The 24,260-nt window shown below is 47.3% G+C and overlaps 1 protein-coding gene and 1 long non-coding RNA gene across 4 annotated transcripts in view; one reads left to right on the top strand and one right to left on the bottom strand.

Annotated features, from left to right (window-relative positions):
- LOC146398584 (uncharacterized) overlaps positions 1-24,260 on the bottom strand; it is a 182,972-nt gene that overhangs the window by 128,011 nt on the left and 30,701 nt on the right. The gene's annotated exons all lie outside the window — the stretch shown is intronic.
- On the top strand, positions 32-22,389 carry SLC25A30 (solute carrier family 25 member 30). Of its 3 annotated transcripts, XM_021065607.2 has the most exons (11): positions 32-118; positions 459-577; positions 7,677-7,802; positions 9,012-9,159; positions 12,072-12,166; positions 12,935-13,020; positions 15,084-15,179; positions 16,326-16,450; positions 17,708-17,846; positions 19,845-19,925; positions 21,227-22,389. In XM_021065607.2, exons 3-11 carry the CDS (start codon positions 7,739-7,741, stop codon positions 21,266-21,268), a joined length of 876 nt encoding a protein of 291 aa, XP_020921266.2. In that variant the 5' UTR covers positions 32-118; positions 459-577; positions 7,677-7,738; the 3' UTR covers positions 21,269-22,389. The 3 variants fall into 3 exon arrangements, 2 of the variants coding, with proteins under 2 accessions (XP_020921266.2, XP_020921265.2); XM_021065606.2 differs by lacking the exon at positions 459-577; XR_014819530.1 differs by lacking the exons at positions 459-577; positions 17,708-17,846; positions 19,845-19,925; positions 21,227-22,389 and adding an exon at positions 19,379-19,499 and having other exon boundaries at positions 16,326-16,951.

The following is a 24,260-nucleotide window of genomic DNA, read 5'->3' as shown; positions in this document are numbered from 1 at the left end:
GTGGGCTCTAGGCCGCCGGCGCCGCTCCGCTGTCTTTTCTCCAGCTCCAGCGCAGCAACCGGCCCTGGCTGCGGCTTTTTCTGGGCGGGAGGAGGTGCAAGGCCGCCGCGGCCGCCGGGTAAGTGCCAGAACTGCGGGTCGCGGCCGCGCTGACTGCCCCGCGCCTGCTCCCGGTCGCCCCTCCTCCGGCCCGCCTCCCATTGCCCAGGGGCGCCCAGAGCTCCTGGCGCGGAACTCCCGGCCCCAACGCGGTGGAGCTTCTCCTCTGGCCCGCCGCGGCCCGGGGCTAAGGCTGGTGTTGGGGCCGCGGTTCCAGAGAGCTCCGGCGCTGCCGGGCGAGTCCAGGGACTCGCCTCTGCTTTCCGGTTCGCGTGCGGGGCCGGCTTGGTGGGGCGCGAGGTTCCGGGGTGCGCCCCTCTCCTCCAGCTGCAAACCCTGCGGTCGGGTCGGTTCCGCAGGAGCGCCGGCTCCTGGCCCTCTTCACTCGGCGGCGTGGGGCGTGATTTCTCTTCTGGCGTCTCCGAGATCGAGTGTGAGGCCAGTCTAGCAGGTCGGCGTGTGCGACCTTTCTGCCGAGGTGCGTTTCACCTGTGTCTGCATCTCCCACCTGCAGTTCATTCAGAGTGTGCAGCCCTGGCACCCGCTAGCTGCGTACTTGAGCCAGGGCTCTCTTGTACTTTGAATTACTCCCGGCACGCGCCAGGCCAGTTGGGCTCAGGTTTGCAAGGACGAGTCAAATTCATTCGCTCGGAAAGTTAATGTAGCTTTGGGTTTTAGTGTAATTCCAAGTGTAAGTAATTTTGTGTAAAGCAATTACAAGTGACCCTGATTATTTCTGCGCAAGGATAGCAGAGCTGTCGAACTGCCCGGCAAGAGTCTAGATTCGTCTCCTCCTTTAGCAAGAGAAGTTGAAAGGTGCGAATTCTGCCCTTGGCTTTGCGCTGCCAAGCCTTGTGACCCTGGGCTCAGTCGGTTCATGTGAAGTAAGGCAGATTTCTTAGATTCCTTTTAAATCCCACGTTTCATTAGTCTGATGAGCTTATTTTGCATCCTGTACCTTTAAAAAGAATGGGGAATAAGAAAAAATCCATGAAAGGCAGCCCTGCCGGGAGCAATGATTTATGAGCGCACGCACAGAAGTTTAGAGACTAGATTGTGGTTTAAGACTGCTGACTGAAAAGGAGCACAGTAAAATTGGAAAAACGTATGTAGAATTAATTAACTGTATAAGAGAAACTTGGAAAGCTTTAAGAAATTCCAGGAGCAATTACTGTATTTAATTACCTCTCTTTGCAGGTGTATAGATGAGGTAGGGAGAAAATAAATGCTAAGGGAAAATGTAGTAGAAAGGATGCATAACTTAGCATATATCTTAAGTGTAGGGAGAATCCTTTGGAATTCTTAATTTGTATGGGCATTTCTGTTCAGGAAACACTTTTTTCCCCTTTTGTTAAATAGATAAGCGTTTTTTGTCTATCTCCCTCGGGAAAATCCTGCATTTATTCTGAATATGTTGATTTCCTTCCCTCCTATCCTCTGCTTTTAATTTTATTATTCTTTTTTGCATATGTATATATATGTATACTTTTTTTTTTTTTTCTTTTTAGGGCCAAACCCAAGGCATATGAACGTTCCCATGCTAGGGGTATAATTGGAGCTGCAGCTGCTGGCCTACACCACAGCCACAACAACGTGGGATCCTTCATCCACTGAGCAAGGCCAGGGATTGACCCTGTGTCCTCACGGATACTAGTCAGGCTTACTACCGATGAGCCACAACAGGAGCTTCCCCCGCCAATATTTTTTTTTTTGTCTTTTGTCTTTGTTGTTGTTGTTGTTGTTGCTATTTCTTGGGCCGCTCCCATGGCATATGGAGGTTCCCAGGCTAGGGGTCAAATCGGAGCTGTAGCCGCCAGCCTACGCCAGAGCCACAGCAACGCGGGATCCGAGCCGCGTCTGCAACCCACACCACAGCTCACGGCAACGCCGGATCCTTAACCCACTGAGCAAGGGCAGGGACCGAACCCGCAACCTCATGCTTCCTAGTCGGATTCGTTAACCACTGCGCCACGATGGGAACTCCCCCCCCGCCGATATTTTTAACCATCTTTGGAAGATAGCATTTGACTTTGTAGAACTTAGATGAGGACGAGGGATCAGCTCCCTCAGGAAGAGCTTTGTGTGAGTACTTGAGAACCGTGTGACTAAGCAAAGCCACTTTCCCTCTCGGAGGCCGTCTTTCCTCAATTGCGAAATGTGGATTAATGACACCTATTCATCGGTTGTGGCAATTCAATAAAATCCTTTATGTGGAAAACCGCAATTCCCGGCATGTCAGGTATGACCACCGTTGTGAGTGTTGTGTTCACAGTGCAGCACGGAGAGGGGGGGTCACTGGGGTTCAGCCTGGCTGGAGGTGGTGGAGAGCAAAGTGGCAATCGATCCTCAGCCGCTTCTGTGCCAGACGCTGAAAGTTTCACAAGTTGTGTACCTTTCCCTGAATCGGGCTGAGCTGCGGCTCCAACACCTGCGATTGCCGACGACACATCCGTCTCCCTGCCTGTCCTGGTCTGTCGGTCTTGGCACTTGAACTGAGTTGGGCTTTTTCCCAAATACGGAGCTAGGAAGTCAAGGAATGTGTGAGAAGCACCGCTCCAAAGAGAGCTCCAAAGCCAAGAAATGGTTTCATTTACTGCACAGAGATGTCCCAGCTTGCTGCGGGCAGTCCGGCTTCCTGGACATCCGGTCTCCTGCTCCCTTGTTAAGCAGAACCTTTTTTTGTTTGAATGTTCGACCAGGCACTGTTGCTCTCCTGTTGTTATTTAAACATTGTTCTTTCTTTGACTCAGCCAGTGGGAGCCTTAGTCTTAAGAGCTCAGGAATCTGGGCTTGGCATTCCAAAAGGAAAAGAAAAGAGCCCCACAGTTATTTTTTGCCCACTTCCTAGCTAACTTTTAACCATTGCACTTGAATGGGAAGTCCTTTCTTACTGTTGAACCGAGAGTACCGGAGTGGACCCTCCTTTGTGGAAGATGCGTTATCGACGGGGTACGTCTAAATAGAGACTGTGGGTCTGCGCTCCAGCCCACGAGCTTCGAAGCCCTGGGAGGCAATTCCGCAAAGGGGTTGAGCTCTCCCCGAGTGTTTGCACATGAGTGTAACTCACAACCTCTGGGTTTTCATATTATCATTAACCCAAAACCTAATATTAAAACCAAAACCGAAGGAAAAAAGGTAACCGAATCTCATTAAAACTAAACTAGCGAAACAAAAGCATTGGCAGGAAACTGGAAAGTTACTGGATGGCATGAAGTCATAGGACAATATAGCCGAAAAAAGATGTTTCGTTTGTTTTGTGTTTTTTTGGAGTTCCTTGGTGGCTTAGTGGATCAAGGACCTGACCTTGTCACTGCTTTGGCTCTGGTTACGGCTGTGGTGCGGGTTCAGTCTCTGTTCCAGGAACTCGCAAAATTAGCGATCAGAGTCATAGTTCCATTTCCCACAAATTTTTGCTGATACTTCGGAGGATATCTGTTGTGTGTGTTTGTGTATTTTGTATATATACATGTGTATTTTGCTGCAGAAAAGGATCATTACTAAGTGTATCAAAAGAAAAATCGGGAGTTCCCGTCGTGGCGCAGTGGTTAACGAATCCGACTAGGAAGCATGAGGTTGCGGGTTCGGTCCCTGCCCTTGCTCAGTGGGTTAAGGATCCGGCGTTGCCGTGAGCTGTGGTGTAGGTTGCAGACGCGGCTCGGATCCCGCGTTGCTGTGGCTCTGGCATAGGTCGGTGGCTACAGCTCCGATTCAACCCCTAGCCTGGGAACCTCCATATGCTGTGGGAGTGGCCCAAGAAATAACAACAAAAAGACAAAAAGACAAAAAAAAAAAAAAAAGAAAAAAGAAAAATCGACTGTAATGTCAGCACTGAGAATCAACTACCTAAAACAGGGATTTAAGTGATAAATATTTCAAAGCACAGTTGGCAGTCATTTATTTGACTCACTGATTTTCAGTAACAGCCCAGATGCTTGGGAGGCTACTGAGATCCTCCTTCAGTTGGTGGGACCCTGGTGCTTTTAAGAAGCCCCTCAGCCAGGCTAAGGACCATGAATAAGGCATCCTGTATTCTACCCAGGCGCTTGATGCCTGTATCCCAGCCAAGAAGGGGGAGTGGAGAGCAGCTGCTTAATAGTTTGCTTTTGGGGTGATGAAATATTTAGGACTGCACAGAGGTGGCAGTTGTACAACCTTGTGAAGGTACTAAGTGGTGCTGAATTATTTGCCAAAATGGTTTAGTTCGTAGTATGTGATTTTTACCTTAATAAAAAAACTCTGGGACTTCCCGTCGTGGCGCAGTGGTTAACGAATCCGACTAGGAACCATGAGGTTGCAGGTTCCATCCCTGGCCTTGCTTGGTGGGTTAAGGAACTGGCGTTGCCGTGAGCTGTGGTGTAGGTCGCAGATGTGGCTTGGATCCCGAGTTGCTGTGGCTGTGGTGTAGGCCAGTGGCTACAGCTCCGATCAAACCCCTAGCCTGGGAACCTCCATATGCGGCCCTAGAAAAGACAAAAACAAAAAACAAAACTCTGGAAAAGAAATATGAATACTGTCTGTATATTATGTATTGGAAACATTAATTATCATTGTTTAGACTGACTACTTTCTGAATATTTATTTTTCTATTAAATTGAGCACATTTTTACTCTTTATAAGATTTATCAGTAGGACCTTTTTGAAGCTGCTTACTCATGTTTTCTCTTTAATTAAATTGCCATCAATCCTTTTCGATTGTGTGCAGCCTCAGCTGGTGGCAGAAAGAACACTAAACTTGGGATCAGAACATTTGGGGGTTGGAGGTCCAGTCCAGTTCCGCCTCATCAGCCAAGTGGCCTTGGACAACTGACCTTCCTAAAACGGAGCTTCCTAGTCTGTTTTCTGTTCTCCTATCTCAGACTTGCTGGGGTGGGGGGAGGGGATCCACAAAAATCATTTATTTAAATTGGGGGGGGGGTGCGGGCAGCAAATGGAGTTCCAGGCCAGGGATCCGATCTGAGTCGAAGTTGTGACCTAAGCTGCAGCTGTGACAATGCTGGATCCTTAACCCACGGTGCTGGGCTGGGGTTCGAACCTGTGTCCCAGCGCTTCCAAGATACCAGTGATCCTGTTGTGCCACAGCGGGAACTCCACAGAAATCACTTATATTGAACACTTTTGTAATGGCCAGTTACAGTACTTCTGCATACTCTTGTTATATATAGTTATTGTTTTGGTTTTTAACTTGGATGCAGTAACTTATTGTTTTGGTTTTTAACTTGGACGCAGCAAAATCTAAGAGAGCTGAGGACAGTAAATGAATGATTGGATAGATATTAATGTGTTCTCACAGTATAGCTTATAGAATTAATCTGTGTAACTCATTATGTTACTTGTGAATTTAATAAGGCTAAGAATTAGTTAAGTACAGACATTAAACTTTTTCAAGGATGATAGACGCGTTTGGGGCAGCAGGCTTGTTCTTTGGCCCTGAAATACATAAAAAGTCCCCTGCATAGGGAGCCTTCTACCTTAGTCATCTGTAACCTCTCTGAATTTGGTTAATGTCCATAAGCACAAAACAGATATCTCTGTGTCTATTAGGGATCCTTTGGGTTCCTGTATTTTCTCTCGATTTAAGCAGCCCCTTGGCCATGTTGAGAACTGACATTCTTGGCAGTGGTGACTGCGGTAGGTCTTTCCTGGGGAATAGAGACTTGGAAAAACTGCAAAATGAAAAATGAAATGTCCCAAATACGCCAAATGAAAACACTGGGGATTTTGTTTGCCAATAATGACTCTAGTAAATTAGAATTTTTATTTTATTACTTTTTTGTCTTTTCTAGGGCTGCAGCTGCAGCATATGGAGGTTCCCAGGCTAGGGGTCTAATCGGAGCTGTAGCTGCCAGCCTACACCACAGCCACAGCAACGCCAGGTCCTTAACCCATTGAGCGATGCCAGGGATCGAACCCGCAATCTCATGGTTCCTATTTGGATTTGTTAACCACTGAGCCATGACAGGAACTCCTAGAATTTTATTTTAAACTGACAAGAATTAAGAGTCCATAGCATATACACAAAAGTGTGCTAGTTTTCACGTGTCTCCTCTTAATGGCAGAAGGCTGGATTTGCCAACTGGAATTGCATAGAACTGCAGGACATGGAGTTACCTGGTAGCTCAGTGGGTTAAGGATCTGGTGTGGTCACTGCTGTGGCTCGGGTTTGATCCCTGGCCCGGGGAGCTTCCGCATGCCACAGGCACAGCCAGGAGACAAAAAAACAAAAACGAAACTGCAGGACATACAGTGAGGGTGGGGGACCTGGCTGTGCAGGTGCACGAATAAATGTCACCCTTGAAGGCAAAGGAGGACGGAAGAAGGCAACATTCGAGAGTGTCTTTTTTGGTGCTGGTTCTAAAAAATATATTGAAGTTCCACAATAGGCCTAAAAGCTAGGCATTTAGCTTAGGGAGTAAAGGTATGGACTTTACTCCGAGTTGGTTTTATTGGCTGCTTTGATGATGACGATGAAATTAAAAACTTGGAGTTCCCGTCGTGGCGCAGTGGTTAACGAATCCGACTAGGAAGCATGAGGTTGCGGGTTCGGTCCCTGCCCTTGCTCAGTGGATTAATGATCCAGCGTTGCCGTGAGCTGTGGTGTAGGTTGCAGACGCGGCTTGGATCCTGCGTTGCTGTGGCTCTGGTGTAGGCTAGTGGCTATAGTTCCGATTGGACCCCTAGCCTGGGAACTCCATATGCCGCGAGAGCGGCCCAAGAAAATGGCAAAAAGACAAAAAAAAAAAAAAAAAAAAAAAAGAAAGAAATTAAAAACTTGTCTGGGATGGAGGCGCTGAGGCTCTAACCACAGAGTCCTCCTCTTCCTCATCCTCAGCTCCCCCCTGCCTCGGAACAGAATGTAGATGAGAGAGCTAACATTTACAAACTAGAGTTATATTTTGGTCATCTTAAGTCATTACCATTTTGCCTGGAACCCTGGGTCACAACGTTTTTCTGCTCCTGTGAATCTGAAGGACTTCCGTGCCTCCCGGGAGGGACTGACTGAGACAGAGGCAAACAAATAGCAAATATTTATTGAGTGAGGGGTTCCCACTGGGGCGCCGTGGCTTAAGAACCTGACTAGTAACCATGAGGATGCAGGTTCCCTCAGTGGGTTAAGGATCCAGCATTGCTGTTTCTGTGGTGCAGGCCGGCAGCTGTAGCTCTGATTGGACTCCTAGCCTGGGATCTTCCATATGCCGCAGGTGTGGCCCTAAAAAGAAAACAAAAATTATTTAAGTGAGAAAGAACAGATTCCAGATCCCATGGACCACCCAGAAAATCGCCACGCGCCCCTTGGGCAACACTAACCACACCCACTCATGTCAAGATTATCAGTATGTTGGATTATTTCAGGCCTGGGTGAGAACGAAGGCAACTGATAAGTGAGAATAGTAGCTGCTGACTTGGGGTTGAGGAGATGGGGTGCTTTGCTGTATTGGGGGCGGGGGCTCGCGTTGGGCACTGCTGGGGGCTGTTCAGTGGTACCATCCAGGAACACTGTCGAAGGGAAACACGAGTTTAAAGAAGACACTGCCTGTGTGAGAAGTTGCAGCATTGACACGGCTTCCTTTTGCGTCCAGGGCGAACCCTGTTGTTGGAGGCTATGTGTCTCTGAACCAGAGGAGGACAGACGGCGGCGAGCATGTCGGCCCTGAACTGGAAGCCCTTTGTCTACGGGGGCCTGGCCTCCATCACGGCCGAGTGCGGTGAGGGGCTTCAACTTCTGGTCGTGACAGTCCCGTATCCTGTATCAGGCCACTTGGGGCGTGCGTGCTGTTCGAGCACAGCCCGTGAGATGTCCACAACCATCTCAGCATCCACAATTTCTGTCTTTGGCGGGGGGGGGGGGTGGGTGCTTATAAGACAAAATAGTGACTCTGGCTGCTTATTGGCAGTTTGGGGTCAAAGTTCAGCAGGGAGAAAGTTGAACCTGTTGCTCAAGGGGAAGTTTTGTGAATTCATTGCTGGCTGACACCTGTCCCCGCTTCCCTTGTCCTTTTCCCTGCCTTGCCGCTCTTAGCTCATGTGGCTGTGAAGAGGTTTAAGGGCCCAAGGCTGTCCTGTACCAGCCAAAGGCCCGTTATCAGCTCCATCCTGTTCTCATCGTGTGCACCATCTGTATCCTGTTTTTCGACTTCCTCATCAGCCTGGTTCCACGTGATCCTCTTGGTTCCTCTGTTTATTCACTCAATCATTTGTACAATACTTTTTTTTTTTTTTTTTGGTCGTTTTAGGGCTGCACCTGCGGCACATGGAGGTTCCCAGGCTAGGGGTCTAGTCGGAGCCCTGGCTGCTGGCCTACACGACAGCCACAGCAACGTGGGATCTGAGCCGCGTCTCTGCGACCTACACCACAGCTCACGGCAGCACCGGATCCTTAACCCACTGAGTGAGGCCAGGATGGAAGCTGCAACCTCATGGTTCCTAGTTGGATTCATTAACTACTGAGCCACGACAGGAACGCCTCTCATTCTTTTTTAATAAGAAAAAGACTGAGTTCTCTTGTGGCACAGCAGGTTAAGGATCTGTTGTTGTCACTGCTGTGGCCTGGGTCAGTCCCTGGCCTGGGAATTATAAATGCCAAAGGTGTGGCCAACAATAAATAACCAAAAAAGATGAAACAATATTTTCTTTTTCCTTCTTCCTTCCTCCCCCCCCTCCTTTCTTTCTTCCTTTTTTCTTTTTCATTTGCACCCTCTGCATATGGAAGTTTCCGGGCCAGGGATCTGAGCCACATTGGTGACCACCAGGTCCTTAGCCCGCCATGCCACAGCAGGAACTCATTTGCCCCTCCTTCATTCTGTGTCTTAGTTTACCCTATAGTTGGGCTATTTCTTCAGTAATGTGTCACTGTGTATCTCTGATCTAGTGGAATTTCTTTCTATTAAGTGAAATATTTCCTTCTAAATTTTAAGGTACATTTCCAATTGACTTGACCAAGACACGGCTCCAGATTCAAGGCCAGAAGAATGATGCAAACTTTAAAGAAATTAGATATCGAGGAATGTTGCATGCGTTAGTGAGGATAGGCAGGGAAGAAGGCCTGAAAGCACTGTATTCAGGGTAAGTAGACAGTCACGTGTTGTATTTCACTGGTGACTTTCTCTCTCTCTCTCTCTTTTTTTTTTTGGTCCTTTTTAGGGCCGCACCCATGGCATATGGAGGTTCCCAGGCTAGGGGTCCAATTGGAGCTGTAGCCGCTGGCCTACACCAGAGCCAAAGCAACGTAAGATCTGAGCCGCATCTGCAACCTACACCACAGCTCACGGCAATGCTGGATCCTTAAACCACTGAGCAAGACCAGGGATCGAACCCTCAACCTCATGGTTCCTAGTTGGATTCATTAACCACTGAGCCATGACGGAAACTCCCAGTGAGCCACTATTTTATTTTATTTATTTATTTATTTATTTTTGTCTTTTTGTTGTTGTTGTTGTTGCTATTTCTTGGGCCGCTCCTGCGGCATATGGAGTTCCCAGGCTAGGGGTCGAATCGGAGCTGTAGCTGCTGGCCTACTCGACAGCCACAGCAATGCGGGATCACATCACAGCTCACGTCAGCACCAGATCCTTAACCCACTGAGCAAGACCGGGGATTGAACCCGAAACCTCATGGTTCCTAGTTGAATTCATTAACCACTGAGCCACGACGGGAACTCCTGGGCTCACGTTTGTTACGATAATAGTAAGTGTTAAGGACGCCTTCTCTGGTTTAGCCAACCTCTGGCACCCCTGCAGTGTGCAGTCGCAGCAGCTGTATCATGCCCTCCCAGCATCCCCCCAGTGGCCATAAGTGCAGGAGGTGCTGCAGCTGTGACGACAGACGCCCCTGAAGGGTTATGATACTGGGACTGACCTGGTCAGATTTCCAGGTAGAAGTACCTGCCTGCTTTGGGGAGGAGGAGTTAGAGAGCATGACAGTGGGAGCAGGGTGATGCACAGGAGGCAGAGACAAGGACTTGACCTGAGCTCTTGTCTTGGGGATGGAAAGATGACAGGCCAGAAGGCTGTCTAGGGCAGTAGATCGCCTTTGTGACCCCATACTCGAGGGGCGGCAGGAAGGAGGAGATGAGCCAATGTCACTTTCTGGTTCTGGCCAGTGTGCAGATGGAGGCTCCGTCCTCCAGGCTAGGAGAGAGAAGAGGAAAGCGGATTGGCTGGAGACAGAGGATCGTTAGTTCGGTGTGAGACTGGTGAACTGATCTGGTGGTCGGTGTAGGACGTGTGAGTTGAGGGCTCTGGGAAGCAGCTGGAAATGAATCTTGGATCCAAGCATTTGGGAAACAGGGATTGAGGGATCATCAGGTGTTAAACACTTGAAGCCATGCGAGGAGTCGAGCTCATCTAGGGAGTGCGTGGAGCAAGGAGAGACGGAAGGAAGGACAGAATCCCTGGACTCCCAGAGGACAAGGTAGGATGTGCAGAGAGAGAAAAGGAATGGGAGGGAGTTCCCATTGTGGCTTAGCTGCTTAAGAACCGGACTACGGAGCTCCTGCTGTGGCGCAATGGAATCAGCAGTGTCTTGGGAGCACCGGGATGCAGGTTTGATCCCCAGCCCAGCACAGTGGGTTAGGGATCCGGCGTTGCTGGAGCTCTGCTTTAGTTCACAGCTGTGGCTCGGATCAGATCCCTGGCCTGGGAGCTCCATATGCCACGGCGCGGCCCAAAAAATAAATCTGCCTAGTATCCATGGGGATGTGGGTTCGATCCCTGGCCTCCCTCAGTGGGTTAGGGATCTGCTGTTGCCACAAGCTATGGCATAGGTTGCAGAAGCAGCTCAGATCCTGTGGGAGGAGTATTGATCGAGAATGTGGCAGGAAGCTGGAGTGCAAGTGTAGCTAGGCTGGCAGCTGCAGCTCTGATTCGACCCTAGCCTGGGAGCTTTCATACGCTGTGGCTGCGGCCCTAAAAAGACTAAAGAATGGGAGAAGCAGCTCAGGGAGGAGACAGCTGGATGCAGGACAAAGGATGGACAGTAGCAAATACTGCAGAGAAAGAGAGGCTTTAAAAGATGCTGATTGAGGCGTTCCCATCATGGCACAGCGGAAACAAATCCAACTAGGAACCATGAGATTGCAGGTTCGATTCATGGCCTCGATCAGTGGGTTAAGGATCTGGCGTTGCCATGAACTGTGGTGTAGGTCGCAGATGTGGCTCAGATCCTGTGTTGCTGTGACTATAGTGTAGGCTGGCAGCTTCAACTCTGATTAGATCCCTAGCCTGGGAACCTCCATATGCCATGGGTGCAGCCCTGAAAAGACAAAACAACAACAATAAAAAATGCCTATTGAAAGGCATCATTTAGGGAGCTCCCGGTGGTCTAGCGGTTAAGGATTTGATGCTGTCACTGCTGGGGCTTGGGTTCAGTCCCAGGCCCCGGAACTTCCACATGCTGTGGATGAGGTCAAAAAAAAAAGAAGATTCATTTAATTTATCAACAGAGGTGTCACTTGGGCTTCTTTTGGTGGGAAGAGTATTGATGGAGAGAGTGGCGGGAAGCCGGAGTGCAATTCAAAAAGGGGCGAGGAAGTGGACCAAGAGGGAGGGAGTGTTGAGTGCCTAGGGTGGTTCTGGGGTTGGGGAGGGTCCCTGCTGGAGAGGAAATAACTGGAAAGGGGACCCCGAGTAAGTTAGAGATGAGCTCCAGAGCAACACTGGGGGAGCGGAGGAGTGATCCATGCCTGCAGAGTCCAAATTTCACCAGGCTCTTCGTCCTGGTCGTGATGGTTAAATACAGCTCCAAGTTCACTTACGTTTTCATGGAGGATAAATATGAGGGGCTGAGCTTCTGCTTAGGGAACTAATAACTTGCACACGTTTAACTGAAGCCACCTGTCTTTTTGTCGGATTTTGAACTTTAAGAGCTCTGTTTAGTGTAGTTTGATTGTGGAAGGCGGGTACAGGACTGCGTCTCGTGTGGGTTTTCAAGTGATTTTTTTTAGAATTGTTTTGTCCCTCTGTACCTCGGTTTGGCAGGATTGCCCCTGCGATGCTACGCCAGGCTTCCTATGGCACCATCAAGATAGGCACCTACCAGAGCCTTAAGCGGTTATTTGTCGAGCGCCCAGAAGGTGAGTGGGGAATTCTTTTTCCATTTGTGGATGGGTGGGTTGTTCGTCTTTTTTTTTTTTTTTTTTTTTTTAACTTTTTAGGGCTGCACCCAAGGCATATGGAGGCTCCCAGGCTAGGAGTTGAATCGGAGCTACAGCTGCCAGCCTACACCACAGACACAGCAATGCCAGATCCTTAACCCACTGAGCGGGGCCAGGGATGGAACCTGCATCCTCATGGTTCCTAGTCAGATTCATTTCCACTGATCCATGACGGGAACGTCTACATTCTCTTTTCGGTATCAAGAAATGTTGCTGAGCAAAATCCCTAATCCGGAGTTCCTGTCGTGGCGCAGTGGTTTACGAATCTAGGAACCATGAGGTTGCAGGTTCGGTCCCTGCCCTTGCTCAGTGGGTTAACCATCCAGCGTTGCCGTGAGCTGTGGTGTAGGTTGCAGACGCGGCTCGGATCCCACGTTGCTGTGGCTCTGGCGTAGGCCAGTGGCTGCGGCTCCAATTGGACCCCTAGCCTGGGAATCTCCACATGCCGCGGGAGCGGCCCAAGAAATAGCAAAAAGACAAAAAGACAAAAAAAAAAAAAAAGAAAAAAAAAGAAAAAAAAAATCCCTAATCCATTTTAAATTACTTGATTCATAAAGCATACATTGCATTGCATTATTCTCTTAAGGGAGCAAGTGGTGTGGAAGTGCATTATACCTGAATGTGCGTTACTCCCGTGAAGAAGCGTTTGTACCTGTGAAAAGTCCAATGACATGTCTTTGTTTGCAGATGAGACCCTTCTGATAAATGTGGTCTGTGGAATTCTCTCTGGAGTCATATCCTCAAGCATTGCTAATCCAACTGACGTTTTGAAAGTAAGCAGTGCTATCTATGTGTTACAGAACCCTCTGCATTTTCTTTCTATCTCTCTCTCTCTCTTTTTTTTTTTTTTTTGGCGTTTTAGGGCCGCAATCTCGGCATGTGGAGGTTCCCAGGCGAGGGGTCGAATCAGAGGTGTAGTTGCTGGCCTACGCCACAGCCACACCAACACAGGATCTGAGCTGTCTCTTCGATCTACACCATAGCTCACAGCAATGCTGGATCCTTAACCCACTGAACCAGGCCAGGGATTGAACCTGCGTCCTCATGGATACTAGTCAGGTTTGTTAAATGCTGAGCCATGACGGGAACTCCAGATGGCTGAGCTTTGAGGACATATGAGGCTAAGTGCCATAAACCAGTCACAAAAAGATGCAAACACAGCATGATTCCCCCTACATGAGGTGTCTAGAGCAGTCAAATTGGTAAAACAGAAAGTAGCAGGGTGGTTGTCAGGGGCTGAGAGAGGCGGGGTGGGGGGGCAGAATTATTATTTACTAGGTAGAGAGTTTCGGTTTTGCAAGATGAAAGGTTCTGGAGATGGGCTCCACAGCAATGTGAATGCACTAAACACTACTGAACTGCACCCTGAGAAATGGTTAGGATTTTGAGCTTTACGTTCAATGTGTTTTGGTTTTTCTTTTTCTTTTTTGTCTTTTTCAGGGCTTCACCCGCAAGCATATGGAAGTTCCCAGGCCGGGGCTGAGTTGGAGCTGTAGCCGCCGGCCTGCAGCACAGCCACAGCACCTCGGGATCTGAGCCGTGTCTGTGACCTACACCACAGCTCACGGCACCGCTGGATCCTTAACCCACTGAGCGAGGCCAGGGTTGAACCTGCAACCTCATGGAAACTAGTGGATTGCTACTGAGCCATGACGGGAGAACTCCCTGAACATTATTTTTATGTTGGAATCCTGGTCATGTGAGGTCCACGGCTGTTGTGAAGTTGATTTGTAAGTTCAAGTGTAACAGAATGTGACGGGTGTCACATGGCTGTGCTGTGGCCAGCACGTCTGCATACCTTTTGCTTTGGCTGCTGGAGATAATGGTGGCTCAGGGTAACTAATCTGAGACATGCCTGGTGCTGCCAAGTACCCTGGATACTCAGTAATTACGTTAAAGCTTTAGAATGAACCGTCATGTGCTCCTTCCTACTTAAGTTACCTGGAGGGAAATAAGCTGTTTTCTTTCCTCTTTCAAAAGACTATTTAAAAAATAATAATTTCTCTTTGGCACTTAATGAGCAACTACAGGTAAGACTCTGGACTCTACGAGATGCTTTGTATTGATTCCAAAGTGCCTGAGAACCAACCCTTAGGCATTTTTAGTCTACTGAGGACATTTTAAACTAGCATTATAGTAATACTTACGATTTTTTTTTTAATGGTCATTAAACAACAGATAGAACGATTCAGATAGAACGATTTTTTTTTTTTTTAAGCTTTTTAGGGCCGCAGCTGTGGCATATGGAATTGCCCAGGCCAGGGGTCGAATTGAAGCTACACCTGCCCGCCTACACCACATTCACAGCAACGAGGGATCCAAGCCATGTCTGCGACCTACACCGCAGCTCACGGTGATGCTGGATCCTTAACCCACTGGGCAGGGCCAGGGATCGAACCCAAATCTTCATCTACTAGTCAGATTGGTTACCTCTGAGCCACAATGGAAATTCCAAGATTGAATGGTTTTTTAAAAATCTGCATTGTAAGGACTTCCTGCCTTAGTGCAGTGGGTTAAGAATCTGACTGGATTCTACGGATTGCTGGGATTGCTAGGGGGTGCGGGTTCGATCCCTAGCCCAGTGCAGTGGGTTCAAGGATCCAGCATTGAGGATTCAATCCATGGCCCAGGAACTTCCATATGCTGTGGGTGCGGCCATAAAAAAAAAAAAAAAGCAAATCAATAAAAGATATATATATATATAAAATCCTTGAATATATAATTTATTAAAAAACCTTCATTGTAAGTCAACTCTACTCCAATAAAATAAAAAAATATATATACATTTGGGAAGACATGCTAGTTGTCTTATGTTGGTCTTTAAAATCATGTCTAGATACGGATGCAAGCACAAAACAGCACCCTTCAAGGAGGAATGATCGGCAACTTCATTAACATTTACCAGCAAGAGGGCACGAGAGGACTGTGGAAGGTAAGCCTGCAAAACGGGGCCAACTGACTTGGTTCTCCCCTCCTTTTTTGGGAATGTCTCTCCTGTTTCCATCATTTTATTTAGTCCAAATGGCCTAACAGAATAAGGGTTTTGGGAATGTCTCTCCTGTTTCCATCATTTTATTTAGTCCAAATGGCCTAAGGAATAAGGGCAGCAGGATGACTCTGCCCTTGAAGGTCTCTCTTCCTCCTTCATTTCCTTCATCTCTAAAATGGAAATCAGGACCAGGCCCTGATTTTAAATAAGCTTTTGAGTAACTCCTACATAAAAGTACTGTGAAGGCTGGTGCTTCTTCGATTTTGTTTTTTGTTTGTTTTTTCACCTGTGCCTTTGGAATGTGGAAGATCCCAGGTCAGGGATCAAACCTGTGCCACAGCTGTGGTCCAAGCCACAGCAGTGACAATACTGGATCCTTAACCACTAGACCATAAGGGAACTCCAGATTTTGTCTTTTTTTTTTTTTTATGGAGAATGGGTTTCGAGGTTACAGTGACAGTGGATCTTTTGACTGTATGGTTTCATGGCACTTTTTTTTTTTTTCATCTTTTGAGGGCTGTACCTGTGGCATATGGAAGTTCCCAGGCTAGGGGTTAAATTAGAGCTGCAGCTGCCAGCTTACACCACAGCCACAGCAATGCCAGACCTGAGCTGCGTCTGCAGCCTATATCCCAGCTCACGGCAATGCTGGGTCCTTAACCCACTGAGCAAGGCCGGGGATCAGACCTGTATCCTTACGCATACTCATAAAGTTCATTACTGCTGAGCCACAGCGGGAGCTCTGGTTTCATGGCTCTCAAGTCAAGGCTATTTCTAGGTATAGAATAGCGCAGGGATGAAATGCCACTTCCTATTAATCTAAGGACTGTCAGTTCATAGAGTCCGCGCTAAGGATCATCCAGTCTGATCCTCTCAGCACCTGTAAGGAAACCCGAGGCTGTGAGAGGTGACCTGTCCTGGTCAAGGTCGTACAGTTGGTGCCAGAATCAGAATTAGACTCGGGAGCTCCTGACTTCCTACATCTCAGTCTTTCTCCTCTGTTGCTCTGCATGTCTCCCTACCGGAAGGAAAACAGAAAGTTTGCAGAGCCGAGGTGTCTGAATGGTTGTGACCAATGTTTCTCCCCAGGGCGTGTCCCTTACTGCCCAGAGGGCCGCTATTGTCGTCGGCGTGGAGCTGCCAGTCTACGACCTCACCAAGAAGCATCTGATTCTCTCAGGCCTGATGGGAGACACCGTGTATACACATTTCCTGTACGTTTGCGGATTGTTATGTGTTTTATTTTAATAAATTTATTTAGGGCCTCACCTGCAGCATAGGGAAGTTCCCAGGCGAGGGGTCAAATTGGAGCCACAGCTGCTGGCCTACACCACGGCTCACGGCAACGCCGGATCCTGAACCCACTGAGCGAGGCCAGGGATTGAACCCGAATCCTCATGAATACCAGCAGGGTTCGTTACCACTGAGCCATGACAGAAACTCCCGTTTGTGGATTTCTAAAAAATTAATATTTTAGGTATGCATGAGGTGAGGGTGGAAATTGACTACACATTATAGACATTTTAAAGAGTTTATTTTTTAATTTTTTACTGTATTGTATTATTATCATTATTATTATTTTGCCTTTTTAGTGCTGCGCCTGCAACATATGGAGGTTCCCAGGCTAGGGAATTGGAGCTGTAGCCGTTGGCCTACACCACAGCCACAGCAACGCCAGATCCAAGCTGCGTCTGTAACCTACACCGCAGCTCACGGCAACACCATATTCTTAACCCACTGAGCAAGGCCAGGGATGGAACCTGCAACCTCACGGTTCCTAGTCAGATTCGTTTCTGCTGCACCACGACAGGAACTCCTGGAGTATTTATTGTAAATATGTTATATTCTCATATTTGAGAAGTCACGATACAGAAGTAAACTGGGAAAAAGGGTAAGTCCTTATCCCTTACCATAGGTAGCCGTTGTTAAGAGTGTAATATGTACCCTTCCAGGTGTTTCCTTTGCATATGCAAATATATCTGCATAGGTATAGTCCACGTGCATTATTACACAACTATGATTGTGCTTGGCATTCTTTTACTTTTTACTTTTATTATTTTTACTTTTTCAGCTTTTTAATTTTTTTGTTTTTTTATTTTTTCTTTTTGTCTTTTTGCCATTTCTTGGGCTGCTCCTGTGGCATATGGAGGTTCCCAGGCTAGGGGTCTAGTTGGAGCTGTAGCCACCGGTCTATGCCAGGGCCACAGCAAACGTGGGATCCGAGCTGCGTCTGCTACCTACACCTCAGCTCATGGCATCGCCGGATCCTCAACCCACTGAGCGAGGCCAGGGATCGAACCTGCAACCTTGTGGTTCCTAGTTGGATTCGTTAACCACTGCGCCATGACGGGAACTCTGTTACCTGTCACTTTAACCTAGTTTGGGAGGAGGCTGTTTGCTGCCTTTGATGGTGGGGGCTGCAGCTCAGGGGCGTTACACTCTTGGTTTTTCTAATGATGTTGTCTTCATAGCTCAAGCTTCACCTGTGGGCTGGCCGGGGCCTTGGCCTCAAACCCTGTCGATGTTGTAAGGACACGCATGATGAATCAGAGGGTCCTTCGCGACGGCAGATGCCCTGGCTACAAAGGTACCTTGGACTGCTTGTTGCAGGTGAGCGGGGATGTCCGCGGTACTGTTGTGGCTCATTAGCTTCCGTGTTGCCCTCCGAAGAGTCTCTCACCATGATTTAAAAGCACATGGGTTTGGAGTTTCCTGGTTGCACAGGGGGTTAAGGATCCAGTGTTATCACTGATGTGGCCCAGGTTCGACCCTTGGCCCAGGAACTTCTGCATGCTGCAGGTGCAGCCACAAACACAAGAGTTGAGAACAAGATAAACTGGTAACTGTCACTTATAATCTTATGAATTTGGTCAAGGTACAGACTGCACCTCAGTTTCGTCATAAGTGAAATGGGACAATAACAGCACCTACATTATAGGATTATTGTAAAAATCATTGAGATGATACCTACAAAAATAGTGACCATAGTATCTGGAATAACGTTAAGTGAAAACATGCATTCGTATAAATAAGTATAAACATTTATAGTTACAATCAAGACTTGTTAGTATCATAATAATAAGGGGCACTGTGGTAAAATAAGCAAATTTTTGTTTTGTTTTTGTTTTTGTTTTTTTGGTCTTTTGTCTTTTTAGAGCTACACCCCACGGCATATGGAGGTTCCCAGGCTAGGAGCTAATTGGAGCTGTAGCCACCAGCCTACGCCAGAGCCACAGCAGTGCCAGATCCGAGCCAAGTCTGCGACTTACACCACAGCTCATGGCAACTGGGATCCTTAGTGAGGCCAGGGATCGAACCCACAACCTAATGGTTCCCAGTCGGATTCGTTTCCGATGCACCACAACAGGAACTCCAAATTTTTTTTTTTTTTACGTCAGCATTTGAGGAGATTGCTTCAATCAGTGAAACTCCTCATCAAATATGTATATATATTTATATGTATTTTATTTGTATCTATTTAACCAAAGAAGTAACTAAATCTTGAGAGCTAATAAAACTAAGACAAGTGACGCTCCGAAGCTTCCTGATGGTAGCGTTTCTGCTGCACAAGGGGCGTTTGTAAATACAAAATCTAGATGAATCGCTAGAAGTGGAAGTTCATCTTCCTTGTCTCTCGGCTCTGTTGTGAAGGGTGAGAAAAGAGTCATGTTTCCTGTGATCACAGTAGAACTATGTCTCCTTCCAGAAAATATCACCTGCCTGTTGAGTCCAGCTGGAGTGAATGTCCTTCCTTCAGACATCTCACAAAGGAACACATAAATCTTAGCATAATGCATAATTCACAGTGTGAATAATTGGGCCTGCTGTTCACGCGTGGGTGGAAGTTTGCTGGTTGGCCAGCAGCCAAAATGAAGGACCACTTTTGTGGTCGCTGTTTTTCCGGTATGAGGCTGGTACATTGCTAGGCTTCAAATACTACTTTGGAGTTCCCCTTGTGGCTCAGTGGTTAACAAACCCAACTAGGATCCATGAGGATTCGGGTTTGATCCCTGGCCTCGATCCGTAGGTTAAGGATCCAGCATTGCTGTGAGCTGTGGTGTAGGTCACAGACACAGCTCGAATCCTGCATTGCTGTGGCTCTGGTTGTAGGCTGGCAGCTACAGCTCCGATTCGACCCCCAGCCTGGGAACCTCCATATGCAGCAAGTGTGTCCCCAGAAAGACAAAAAAATTTAAAAAATTAGAAAATACTGCTTGAATGAAGCAGAGATGCTTAATGTTATCCATCCAACAGCGTGAAATAGTGGTACTCTGAATTATGTCTTTACCTCCGTTGCCTTTTTTTTTTTTTTAACCTGTTGTGAGTGCACATGGCAAGGAGACTTAAGACTCTTTAAACCTCACTTCTTATTCATCCAACTACTATCTGCTTTGGGTGTGGGTGGTTTGGCACAGGGCCTTAGTTTCTTCCTATGCAGAAGCCCTTAAAGAACAGAAAGGGGCAAAGGGTGATGATTTCTTAGTCTTCCAAACAGACTGTTATTTTTAAGAAAAATAGATCAGTTGAGTCTGGCTCCTAATTATTAATGCATATTTGACATAATTAGAAAGTGAGAAATTAACTTTGTTCTCCCCTCTCTTGTAACAGACATGGAAGAATGAAGGTTTTTTTGCTCTATATAAAGGGTTTTGGCCAAATTGGTTGAGACTTGGTCCTTGGAATATTATTGTATCCTTTTCAGTTGCAGTAAATCTGGAAAAAGATGGAGTTAAAAGAATGTTGTTTATGTAAACTGTCATGTTATTAATTGTAATTTAGAAGTAGAGGAGCTCCCACTGTGGTGCAACGGGATTGGGGCATCTTAGGAGCCCTAGGACGTGGGTTTGATCTCAGGCCAGCCACTGTGGGTTAAAGATCTGGCGTGGCTGCAGCTGCAGTCTGATCAAATCTCAGATCTGACCCCTGGCCCGGGAGCTCCATATGCTGCGGGGCAGCCCCCAAAAAAAGGTTCTTCTTCTTTTGAGTTGATCTGGTTCAAGAAATAACGATTCAGTTTCTTTTCCAGAAGATTTGCTAGGCATTATGAATACTAGTTTAATGACGGTATTATTGAAAGACAATATCAATGGACATTTTATTTAGACTCTGTTCTAGGAGCTTTTTTTTTTTTGTCTTTTAGGGCCGCACCCCCGGCATATGGAGGTTCCCAGGCTAGGTGTCCAATTGGAGCTCCAGCTGCCAGCCTACACCACAGCCACAGCAATGCCAGATCTGAGTCGCATCTGTGACCTACATCACAGCTCACGGCAATGCCAGATCCTGAACCCACTGAGCGAGGCCAGGGAGCAAACCCACGTCCTCGTGGATGCTAGTCGGGTTCCTCAACCACTGAGCCACAATGGAACTCCTCTTTAAGGAGCTTGAGAGTATTTATGGTTTCAGGGAGATACAGGAATTGATTTTTTTTTTTTTTTTTTAATCCCCAGCCACCTTGGGAAGGATGTGGTTTGGTAGCAGTGTTCTAGAATGATTATTTAAGAGGGTGCCTGGAGTGCCCATCGTGGCCCAGTGGTAACAAACGAGGTAATGAACCTGACTAGGATCCATGAGGATGCGGGTTCAATCCCTGGCTCTGCTCAGTGGGTTAAGGATCTAGTATTGGTATGAGCTGTGGTGACCCATTCACGGCTTGGAACCCATGCTGCTGCAGCTGTGGTGTAGACTGGCAGCAACAGGTCATTGGACCCCTAGTCCAGGAACTTGCATATGCCCACAGTGCGGCCCTAAAAAACAAAAGAGAAAAAAAGAAAAAGCTTTGGGGCTGATGCAGGGGATTTGTATTTCTCAGCTGTGGTCCGCTGAACTTGGAAGGCCAACGGGGGCACCTCTTGGGGTGGCCAAGGATGGAGCCCCGCATGTCGAATCATGTCCATAGCGTGTGGTCTGCGCAGACGTATTTGTTAGGGGGTGTGCCCTTTGTGGGTCTGTTTTGATGCGTCAGGGTTTTCAGCCTTAACCCATCCCTGCAGTTCTTTGTGACGTACGAGCAGTTGAAGAAACTGGATTTGTGACAAGTCAAAACTGCATGACACATCCCTCTGCAAATGCTCACTTGCGAAATAGCAAAGCGTCCTGTTTCCCACTGCTTCCCCCTGCTCAGCCCCTCCCAGGTTGTGAGGTGTGAGCAACAGGTGAAGACGGGGTTAGCCGGGATTGTGGTGTCCTGGCCTTGGACACACTGCACCAAACGTTGAACAGCATAAACTGTCACCTCCAGACCCCCGACCTTACCGTTCAAGTGCCCTTTGACATCGAAGATGATGCGAGATGCATGTCTCCTGGTTGCGAAAACTTGCATGAAGATCAGCACCCGTGGACCCTCTTCTGCAGGGGAAAGCAGCTCCTGAGCATCTGAGCTCACGGCTCAAGAAGCTCTTCAGAACCATGGATAGCGCCCCCAAGAGGGCGTTTTTTGCTCCTCAACTTCTTGGCTTTGTGTCCACTGAAGAAGTTTCACACACGGCGGGAGACCTGGACTTTTCAACCCCGGGGTTTTGCACTGTTTTATAATTTCTTATTTTTGCCAGGCTCTCTCACTTATACTAAGTGATTTTTTTTAAGCCTTTGATGACGGGACCTTGGTGAGGCATTGTTACAGAGTGCTACTATCCAAACCCGTGATGTGGGTAACGTTGGCTCTGAAGGTGGGAGAGTCTGTGTTGGTGGGAGCTGTTTGGAAGCTACTTGGATTCCGTCTGAGGTCATGTTTGTGATCTGTGATTTCTGGCCAAGGTTTTATTCCCCCAATCTGTAAAATGGGTGTAATAATATCTATTGATGTTGAAGGTTAAGCGAAGATAACAGTGGCTGCTTGTATACTTGTATATGAGCTCATGCGCTTGACTTGTAGGATAAGTGTGTTTACATCATGCTGTCCTGTAGTCACAACCCCAGAACATGTGGTCTGTGGGTGTAGAAGAGGTTCGTTTTATCTTGGGCTCCTCCTGAGCGAGGTCCTTGGTTAAAAGCCTGGAGAAAGAAAGAGGTTAAGATTTTATTACATTGCCCTTAGCAAAATGTTGCAGGTGAATCAAAAAAAGAGTTGATTCCCCCCCACACCCTGCCCCCAGATTTCCCACTTTTTATTTACTTTGGTTCTGGTCACTTTTATTAAAATATTTCCTGTCTTGGACTTGCTCCTCAGTTCGGATGGAAACTACTTGTTTGAAATTTGAGCAGCGGTTGTTTGGTGCACCTCTTTATCTGGAGTTGGATAAGAAGTATATGACATCTTATTTTCTTCTTAAGACAGAATATCATTCTTCTTTCTCGTCTTCATCTTCCTCTTTTCAAAATAAAAAGTGACTCTTTGAGAGCCCCACGACCTTACGCTTCTGGAAGACACCCCCAGGAAAGGGAATAGCTTTACTGTTTACTTGAGTACCTTCGGTTCTACCCGTGGAGAATCACATTAAATACACACTCAGGGGTTCCCATCATGGTGCAGTGGTTAATGAATCTGACTAGGAACCATGAGGTTGCGGGTTCGATCCCTGACCTTGTTCAGTGGGTTAAGGATCCGGCGTTGCCGTGAGCTGTGGTGTAGGTTGCAGACGCGGCTCGGATCCTGCATTGCTGTGGCTCTGGCTTAGGCCGGTGGTTATAGCTCCGATTTGACCCCTAGCCTGGGAACCTCCATATGCCGTGGGATTGGCCCAAGAAATGGCAAAAGAAGACCAAAAAAAAAAAAAAAAAAAAAAAATACTCAGAGGAGCTCCAGGACAGACATTTCTGCAGTTATGCAGATTCCCAGCTGGCCCCTGAGCTGCATGCATCCACCCTTGAAACACAGGGTTTTTCTTTTTTTGGGGAGGGGGGACTGGGCAATTTTCCTCCTTGTCACTTTGCCTTTGCCTCTTTTTTTTTTTTCGGCCTCAATGTGCTGTGGCTTGATGTGGGATCTCCGTTCCCTGGCTAGGGATTGATCCCTGGCCACAGCCATGAAAATGCTGAATCCTAACCGAGCAACAACCAAGAAGCCTCTCCCCCACCTTGCCTTCTTTATTCATGTTGACTTTGAGGAAGATTGTGCGAAGCAGAATTTTAGCTCCAAGACTAAGAGCCAAGACAAGAAACGAAGCAGGTGGAAAGGCCCGACTCAGGTGGGCATTGAGATCTGAGCAGCTGTGGACGTGATGCTGGAGAGGTGAGCCCGTCCAGCCCTCGCCCCTGTCCTGAACCATTTCTTGAGACTTGTTTTCTTCTTACTAGAACATTCCACAGATGCAGTAAGGGCTTTGTGTAGAAAGGCTTTCATTTTTGAGGTCCTTGAGTTTAAGGGATGACTTTTATGAGCCACTCGTTTTCTTTTTTAGTGTAGAAAATGTTCTAAGTATACATATAATTCCTAAAACAGCAGAAGCAGGTTCGTTTGGAAAACCATGTTAAGGTTGGAATGTCACACGATACTCATTTCATCAATTTATTCAAATACGTACAAGCTCATACCAGGATGAAAAGAAAGTCAGACCTCACTGCAAAAGTTCAGCGTGTTTTTAAGACAAAAATGAGCAGTATTCAGCACAGATTTATTAAATACCTTATAGAGCAGAGTCTGCCTGTTTAGTTTTTTCCTGCTCTCTGAAAGAGTAAATGCAGTTGTTGAAGCTTCTGACCAAGAATGAACTTGAGGAACTGAGCCCACGTTTCTAGGGCTGTGATGATAGGTACCCCCGCCCCTTTGGGTACTGCTCCACGTGGCAGAGATTTAGCTTTTATAACCAAAGTGAAGAAAGTGGATTTCTTTGGTTTGTTTTTGGATTTGTGTACCATTGATGCTAAGTGTTGCTAATTGTGATACCAAAAAAAAAAAAAAAAAAAATGACTTCCATTAGCCATATTTATTCTTGTTTTAGAAATAGTGTATATTATATTGGCGTTCCCGTCGTGGCGCAGTGGAAACAAATCCAACTAGGAACCATGAGGTTGCAGGTTCGATCCCTGGCCTCACTCAGTGGGTTAAGGATCCAGTGTTACTGTGAGCTGTGGTGTAGGTCGCAGACG

The sequence above is a fragment of the Sus scrofa genome, chromosome 11 (genome assembly GCF_054392235.1).
Source record: "Sus scrofa isolate SSC_HxYL_T2T_F1_AM1 chromosome 11, Sscrofa_HxYL_maternal_Yorkshire_Landrace_v2.0, whole genome shotgun sequence".
Lineage (NCBI taxonomy): Eukaryota > Metazoa > Chordata > Mammalia > Artiodactyla > Suidae > Sus > Sus scrofa.
Note: the sequence above shows the minus strand (reverse complement) of the source record. Positions and strands in the feature narration are given on the sequence as shown.

What these genes read in the sequence shown, in the direction of transcription:
- SLC25A30 (XM_021065606.2), top strand. Translation starts at nt 7,739, where the DNA reads ATGTCGGCCCTGAACTGGAAGCCCTTTGTCTACGGGGGCCTGGCCTCC. An exon ending in ATTTGTCGAGCGCCCAGAAG is followed by an intron (nt 12,167 to 12,934) that starts GTGAGTGGGGAA and finishes CTTTGTTTGCAG; the next exon opens with ATGAGACCCTTCTGATAAAT. An exon ending in CCTTGGACTGCTTGTTGCAG is followed by an intron (nt 17,847 to 19,844) that starts GTGAGCGGGGAT and finishes CTCTTGTAACAG; the next exon opens with ACATGGAAGAATGAAGGTTT.